General features: G+C 36.5%; 1 protein-coding gene across 1 annotated transcript in view; it reads right to left on the reverse strand.

Moving 5' to 3' along the window:
* Nucleotides 1-6,625: 6,625 nt before the first annotated feature.
* pxdc1b (PX domain containing 1b) overlaps nucleotides 6,626-8,819 on the reverse strand; it is a gene marked incomplete in the record, with an annotated part of 21,788 nt that continues 19,594 nt past the window's right edge. The window contains 3 exon segments of the mRNA XM_037694448.1: nucleotides 6,626-6,749; nucleotides 7,205-7,316; nucleotides 7,421-7,538. Coding sequence (XP_037550376.1) covers nucleotides 6,626-6,749; nucleotides 7,205-7,316; nucleotides 7,421-7,538 — 354 coding nt within the window.

An 8,819-nucleotide genomic window follows, 5' to 3' on the forward strand; every position in this document is an offset into this window, starting at 1 on the left:
GCGCCAGTTTACGTAACATGCCGGAGAAAGCGCGTCAGGAAGCTGCATATTTATTTATTTATTTATTTATTTAAACTTTATTTAGCAAAAACAAGTACAAACAAATATGACAATTCACAATAGTGTAACTCTCAAAAGGGCATAACAGAGAATATGAAAAAAAAGGAAAGAAAGAAAGAGAAAAAAGAAATAAAATGAAATAAACTACAACAAGGGGTTGTATGTTGTACGATTAGGATTAACATGCATTAGTGGGCAATTGCATTAACATTTCATACAGGTGTGCATGTGTTTCAATATATTTCAGAGATTTCAAATATAATTCAGATTTTAAAAAAATTAAAAACTGGGGATGATTTTAGCACTTTCTGTTTATGACTAAAGAATTTCCCTTAGCAAAAAGTAGTTTATTTAAGTATACTATAAGTATACTTATTTTACACTAAAAATGAGTACTTGAAGTTTACTTTTTATAAACTTTATTTGATATACTTAAAAACAGTATAAAAATGTCCCAATTTGGTCCAAACAAGTATTAAATCAGTATACTTCTAGTACACTACAAGTATGGTGTGTAGTATACTTGAAATACTTAACTTAAAGTATACTTGCAAAAATAAACTCCAAATGTACTACTTTTTGTTAAGGGTTTGCCAGACAAAATATCAGATTACAACCGAGTTCCATTCTTTTGTTTTTCAATAATATTCCAAATGTTGCCATGTCTCTGGAAATAGATTCAGGAAGTGTAATTTTCAGTGTGAACCATCTTTCTAAGTGATTCCAGAATATTTTGGTTTTGTTGCATTCATAGAAGATATGGTTTATTGTTTCTATATCCTGTTAACAGAATCAGCATTTATTGTCATCAAAATTAAAACGATTTCTTAGTAGCTCTTTGGAGGGGTAAACTGCATTAAACATTTTAAAGTGTGTTTCTTTAGCCTTTGGTTGTATGGGGAGTTTTAAATTTAGAGTTCTTAACATTTCTATTGATTTTTTTTTTTGTCAGATTTACAAAGTATATTATTTTTATTTATTTTCCCGGGGAATAAGGTTTCATTTAGACAGCTTCTAATTGTGTGGTTGTTTAATTTTTTTGTCAGTAAATGATACCATACCATACCATACCAATTTATTTATATAGCACTTAAAACAGCAACAAGGCCAACCAAAGTGCTGTACAAAAGAACACAAACATGCACAGCGGACAGGAAAACATAAAATAGAAATACAGATACAAATAGCAGCAGAAGCTAACTAAAATGGCCAACAGAGTAGAGAACAGACCGGACCAAAACAAATCACACCGTGTTAAAGGCAAGCGAATAGAAGTGGGTCTTCAAGCGAGACTTAAAGACTGAGAGTGTGGGAGCCTGCCGGACACTCAGTGGCAACTCATTCCACAGTCGTGGACCTGCAACAGAGAAAGCCCTGTCACCTCTGAGCTTACGACGGGTTTCTGGGACTGAGAGAATGATATTCCATTAATAGATAGAGTGGGTAATTGTGGGGTTATAGGATGACATGCTATTATATTTTGCATCTGATTAATAAATTGTTTTGGTAATGCTTTAAGTAATCTGGTAAATTCAACTTTGTGGGGATAGAATTTATACTTTGCACAGAATTGTTCATAGTTTAACATGTAACCATTAGCGTAAGTGTACAACAGACCAATGTTCCTCTCCATCCAGTCTTTGTAAAATAATTACTTATTGCAAAACAGTACACATTTGTTATTCCATATGATAGTGGAGTGTGGTGAGTAATTTTGTACGTAGAGCATTTTCCAGTATAATAACACTTGTTTATGGAACTCTGATCATTTGATTGGCAATTTATGTATATTGAAATCAGCTAGAGGTAGCATTTCTATTAGTATTTGAAATATTTATTTCAAGCACGTGTCACTAATAGCAATAAATTAGTCTATAAATAGCACAATTTACATGATATTGTGATTATTTTATAATAATTATTTTAAATATTTATTTTAACCACATGTAATTAACAATAAATTAGTCTAATTAACACAATTATATGATATTGTGATTAATTTAAGTTATTTAGTTTATGATAAGATGCAGCGTAATAAGCATGCTAAATGTAAAATCAGTTATTTTTTTCTGTTATTGAATCTATTGTGATTATTTTAAAGCAGTTGTATTTTAGTGGTTTCTGAACGAGAATGGGTGTAATTACTAAGTTTGGCCACAAGATGTCGCTCTGAGATAAAAGGCAACAAAAAAACAAAGTAAGTTGAAGTTGTGTTTTAAATCAAGACATCACAAATTTAACTGTACTCAAAATATATCCATACAGTTTTTTTTATCCTGTCTTTTTCAAGGAAATTATCTTGAATGAAATGTTCATGGGGTAAAAGTATGAGAAAAACAGAGTTTAGAAGCTGTTTAAATGTACTTTACTTCTCTTCTGACTGGCTTCTTTTCCTTCCTTACTAGCCCTTTGTATTATTTTATACAGGTCTGTTATGCTTTGTTGCTACACATCAACACCCTATGGTTTATTAAAAACATGTTTATTTCTTTTAGGATGTTCCAGAGTAACAGTTTATATCTAATAACAAAAATTATTCAAAGCTATCAAATATGTTAACACATACAACTCATTTTCAAAGTTACATTTAACTCCATTTTGACATATTTACATAGGAACCAGATATTTTCTCATAGAAATCAATATAAACATAACGCACTATTTTCACATAAAGTGTCTTGAGTAAGCAATAAAAAATCTAAATGTTTGTGTAATTTAATGTGTTCTTGTGACTCAAAGCACATCCAGTTCGCACAATGAGCATATTGATTTGTTTAAAATGTTAATGAAACTGGAGTTTTTGTTCCTAAAACCATGCTATGTCACAAAGACTGTAGCATCATAATATAAACATAAACTTGCAACAAAAAAAGGCAACATTCTTCAAAAATTACATTTGTTATTATGTATTTATTTTGATATTTAACTACTTTCTATTAGAAATGGTAATTAAAATAAACAATTGTGCTGCTACTCCAATAAATCACTTTGAACAAACAACAATATGACAAACAGCATGAAAGTATACCCTTTAAAAGAGCTTAACTTTCTCACGAGGTGAACAGAGAACATTGTTACTAAAAGACTCGTACAGAGGACATGTTCAGGGTTTATGCTCCAAGTTTGTGAGGGTTAAATTCTGCTTTCATTGTAAAATCACAGCGATCCTGATAAACAACGATAAATAAACAACAGATTTACATGTATAGCTTTTTCTGAAAAATGAAACTTCCATCCACACGAAGGGAAAGACTCATAAAACTTATTAGGGCTTGAGTTTTAAATTGTTCGCCTCTTCACACAACTTTTGTACAGCAACGCTGTTTGTCTTCTTTAGATAAAGCAAAGACTTGTTCTGCACATTCCAAGCCGAGCTGGAGACTCCCACACTCACTGCCTGCACAGATTCATGTCGGTGCAGAGGACGGGACACAAATGACCTCATCAGCACCATTAAAGAAAGCGGTCGTTGCCTTGTTGCATCATCAGATGGCAACGGCAGTGAAGTCATCTCTATTCAAGTCATTTCCACAACTTGCCTTCATATTTTAGATTGGAAAATGCTTTTTATTAGGCATTCATTGCAAGTTGCATATCTAACACAACTATAATTTATCATTGAGACAAACAAATTTAAAAAAAATCTAAGCAATAAAATGATTATGTGACGTATATTCCCAGGAAATAAGGGAGTCTGTCAACTAAAATTAATCTCCTAATGCTAACAAAAATCTCACAGTTAAATTCTTTTAAGGGTTTTTTTTTTTCTTTGTGGCTACTCACCAGAACAAATGTAGCTTAGTTTCACTTGGCCCTTAGAGAACTATGGTGTCACCACGCATGTGAAGTAAGCAACAAAACATGAGCGTTAAGCTGGAACCCATTCTGAAAGTGAATGCTGGTGAAAGTAGCACCATAAACAACAGTAACACAAACACACAAAGCTTCATGACAGACTTTCAGAGAGGTAATACTGCGGTTAACACTTCAGGGAGTGGTTCAGATGGGATAACAATGGGAGCTGCGGATGCATGAATGAAATTTATGGGCGAACAAGACCAACAGCATTAAAGGGAAAATTCAGATAATTTAAAATGGAGTTCTTTGAAAAAAGTTGTAAACAATTATTGTCTTACTGGATATACACGCTTCTTTGAACAACCTCAGTTTTGAGAAATACAAATGAATTATAATCAGATTGACGAGCTAACGGCTAGTTAGAACACAGCAAAGACCAAAGTGGATTGGTGCCATCTTAAAACTCCAATCTCTAGTAAATGCTGTTACATACACTTGTATTAACTTTATGGGAAAAAATGTGCAATGCAAATCCAACAAAGTTCAGTCAGGTCATCTGGATGGTTTCTTTTTTTTTTTTTGGTTGAGACGTTTTCTTCATTCAAAGGACTTCATCAGTTCAAGGAGACACAACAAACTTAGTCCCACAAGCAGCACACTCCCATAATGAACCAACAAGTTTTATGGTGATAAGATGGCATCCAGGGTCCACCCTCTCCACCGTCAACTCCTCTGAGGCATCCATAGCCAGAGTGATTCAAAACATCAAAGTTCATGCTCAGTAAACCAGGTACACATCACCTGGCTGAACTTTGTTGGATTTTCTACCTGGTTTATTGGGCATGAACTTTGATGTTTTGAAACACTCTGGCTATGGATGCCTCAGAGGAGTTGACGGGAGAGAGGGTGGGCCTCAGAATCCATCTTTTTCACCAGCAAACTGGTTTTCCCACAATGTGAGTGTACTGCTTGTGGGACTAAGTTTAGACTGATGAAGTCCTTTGGATTAAGGATGAGACGTCTAAAGAAAAGAAAAGAAAAAAGATAAAGACAAAGAAACCTTCCAGATGACACAACTGAAATTTGTTGGATTGTTTTTACCTGGATTATTGAGCATGAACTTTGACATGCAATGCAAAATTCATGATAATGTAAAAGTTAAAAATACTGGGCTTGCATGAACGGCAAAAATTATTTTGTAATAAATTAAAAGCTTGCAGTCATCCACATACCTGGAGACCTGGTGCAAAAATAATAACCTTCACATCAATGTGAAGAAGACAAAAAAGATGATCGTGGACTTCAGAAGGAACAAACACACCTACACCCCCCTGAACATAAGAGGGTCTGCAGTGGAAGTGGTCTCCAGCTACAAGTACTTGGGTGTACACCTGAATGACAACTTCAGTTGGGGAAACAACACTACCTGTGCTCTAGCATCAACGTGTGGCATGGAGGCTGCACAGCTGCAGAAAGAAAAGCTTTGCAGAGAGTGGTGAAGACTGCACAGAAGTCTGTTGGAGTCAGCCTCCCCACCATCACAGACATTTACACCTCTAGATGCAGGAAGAGGGCCACCTGCATCATGAAGGACCCCACTCACCCAGCACACACACTTTTTGCCTCGCTCCCCTAAGGAAGGAGGTTAAGGAGCATTAAGTGTAGAACCACTAGACTGAGGAACAGCTTCTACCCTGAGGCTGTTAGACTCATGAATCTCTAATCAGAATAATCACTGTGAAGAATCACATCATGTTGCTGCTGATCTGTTTCATGTTGCTGCTGATCTGTTTCATGTTGCTGCTGATCTGTTTCATGTTGCTGCTGATCTGTTTCCATGTTGCTGTGTTCATTCATGCTCATCTGCTCACACAGACTCATGTTCGTGCTGCTGTTCGGCGTAATGTTTTTATACTACTAGTGCTTAGTGTATTTTTATTTGATGTTTTAGTTCATATTTTAGATCTTATTACTGTTTTTCTTTTACATTTTATTGTTGGATGTAACTGGACCCTGCTTACATAATCCCATTCCACCGCATGTACCACATGAGATACGAATGACTAATAAATCTCTCTGACTCTGATACTGGTAAGCCTTGGCCCTGCTCAGATTCACTGTTAGCTCTTTAATCGAGTCAGAGTTGAGCCCCATTTCTTTAAATGGAGAAAGTTCAAACAGCTAGCTAAAGCTAAAGTTATCATTGTTCGCAACACTGTTAGAGAACTCCACTTTCAAAGATCTGAACTATTTCTTTAAGGAGCAGACAATAGGAAAGTAAATGAGACGGAGAAAATGACACAGGTAACTAAAACAATTCTGGCTAATTACTTAAACGACCCATTAAGTTAAAGTTGTGTTTCCAAACTTCTGAAGACGTGCAGCCTGTATCCAGCTGTCACCGTCATACTCCAAACAGCAAACACCGATATATTAGATTTGAATTCAGTTCTGCTGAAGCCACCATGTAGGATGCATTCTTTTGATATAAATGTTGCTGTGCAGATCCTTTGTTGCTGCCACAATCAAACTGCCTCAGCTCAAAGTCCTGTGCAGGCAGACGATAAAAGACATAAGGCTCCGGATGAGGCACGCTGGTTTATGTTCCATAAAATGGATTGAGCAGTGATGCTGTTTCCTCCACAGTCTTGGAGCATCCTCTGAGAAACCTAAGCAGCTGTAAAGGCTATTGGGACACGCAGCAGCATTGAAATGGAGCAGCTAAGTGTTGCATAGTTTGGTTTCATTAAAAAGATATTGATCCACTTCATTCAAGGATGTCAGTTTCAAATGGGACCAGATGGTAGTAGGACAAGTTGGTGACATATGCTTCTGTTTCCTCGTCGCATACTTCAGCTTCCATTGGCAAAAATTCTGGTTCGTCCTCATACCTGCAAAAAATAGCATAATATCTAAAGAGTAATGTAACCAACGTTAGCTGTTTTAGAACCTATGTAAACTGTAAAAGGCACATAACCCATGCGGACAAGGTCACGGTATTAAAAATCTTCAGTTTGTGACGGGAGAGGAAAAAACTGTTTTGTGTTAAGCACCAGAAGGAATGTGTTCCTCTTTTGCTTCCAACACAAAAAAGGAAGGAAGAGGTGTACAGACACACTTCCTGTCTAGTTTCAAGTGGGTGGAGGGTCAATTTTAGGGAACTCTCAACGACTCAAATGAAACTTGATAATAGTAAGACTTCAGCCAACTTCATGCCAAGTTGACTCATTTTGAGTCAATATCTAAGAATTGAGCTTACTGAGTATTTAAAGGTCAAAGGTTAACATAATCATAGCTTAGTTTGGAAGTAGATAAAAATAATCTTTTTCGTTTTCACAATACTCACGTATGTTCCACGGAGTCTGTCGATGAAGGCCTCTCTTTTTCTTCTGGGATGCTGTGGTCAAACACAATGGTTTCTGTATTGGCCAGGCAGAATCCATTGGACCGCATGATTTCTACAGAGAACAATGTTCCATCACTTGTTATCTTGGAATTGGGGGATGACAGCAGATGATAAATATTCTTGTTGTTGTTTTTCTAGTTACATAAGTACATTTACCTGATATCTTGATTGGACTCTGAAAGCATGGCTGGATTCTGTGGACTTTGTCATTCCTTAACACTTGGTCCAGCGGCGAGCGCTCAAAGAAAGTCAACATCACCTCTGACCTGGAATACTGCAGAGACAAGGTTTTCTGGGTGCGTAGCTTTTTGTACGGACAAGAGATTCTTGCAAGGCCTCCAACTCAGCAGGCAGGAATACAACTAGACCACAATGAGGACATTGGTACAAATCATCTTAAATTTTCTTTCTATTTGCTCTTATGAACTATATATGATAGATTTACTAGAGATGATAATGTGGTATCAATTTTACACTTTACACCAATAGAAGATTAAGCCAACTCAGAAATATTTGAACCTTTAAGTTACATCTGTCTCAAACCCAGCCAGTCGAAGCAGATGGACGCTTGTCCTGAGCCTGGTTCTGCTAAAGGTTTCTTCCTCATGAGGAAGTTTTTCCTTTCCACTGTCGCCTTCGTGCTTGCTCAAGATGAGCGTTCTGCGATGGAGTTAAACTCAAAGCAGTCTGCGCCTCAGATAAATGGTGTTAAATTACTTTTATATGTCTGAATGGTTCTGCTCAGTGCCCTGAGATAACTTCTGTTGTGACGTGGCGCTATATAAATAAACTGAATTGAATTCTTGCTGCTTGACACACTCATTCAACCTTTATTTATACAGGTTAGTCTCAGTGAGTCACAAGGACTCTTTTTCAAGAGAGACCTGTTTTAGACAGACAATAAACTACAACAAAATGCAATTAAAATAAAAAGGGGTTTTATAAAACTATAAAATTAAGGTGCCTTATAAAACGAGGTAAAATACTAAAAACAAGGACATATTTGCTTTGCTGTTTCTATTGACATTATCCATCCATCCATCCGTTATCTTTACCCGCTTATTCCATTTTGGGTCACGGGGGTCGCTGGTGCCCATGTCCAGCAATCACTGTGCGAGGGGCGGGGTACACCCTGGACGGGTCGCAAGTCCATCACAGGGCCACAAAGAGACAAACGAGACAAACAACCATTCACTCTCTCACTCACACCTAGGGACTATTTAGAGTTACCAATCAGCCTAACATCAGAGTCAGAGTCAGAGTCAGAGTTTCTTTATTGTCATTCGCACCTCATGTGGTACATGTGGTGGAGCGAAATTATGTACACAGGGTCCCAGTTACATCCAACAATAAAATGTATAAGAAAAACAGTAATAACATCTAAGATATGAACTAAGAAAAACATCAACTAAATATACACTAAGCACTCATAACATAAAACATTGAACATCACCACAAACATGAACATGAGTCTGTGAGCAGATGTGCACGCATGAACACATCAACATTGAAACAGATCAGCAGCAACATGAAACAGATCAGCAGCAACATGAAA

Source organism: Nematolebias whitei, chromosome 20, assembly GCF_014905685.2.
Source record: "Nematolebias whitei isolate Nwh7 chromosome 20, NemWhi1, whole genome shotgun sequence".
Classification (NCBI taxonomy): Eukaryota; Metazoa; Chordata; class Actinopteri; order Cyprinodontiformes; family Rivulidae; genus Nematolebias; species Nematolebias whitei.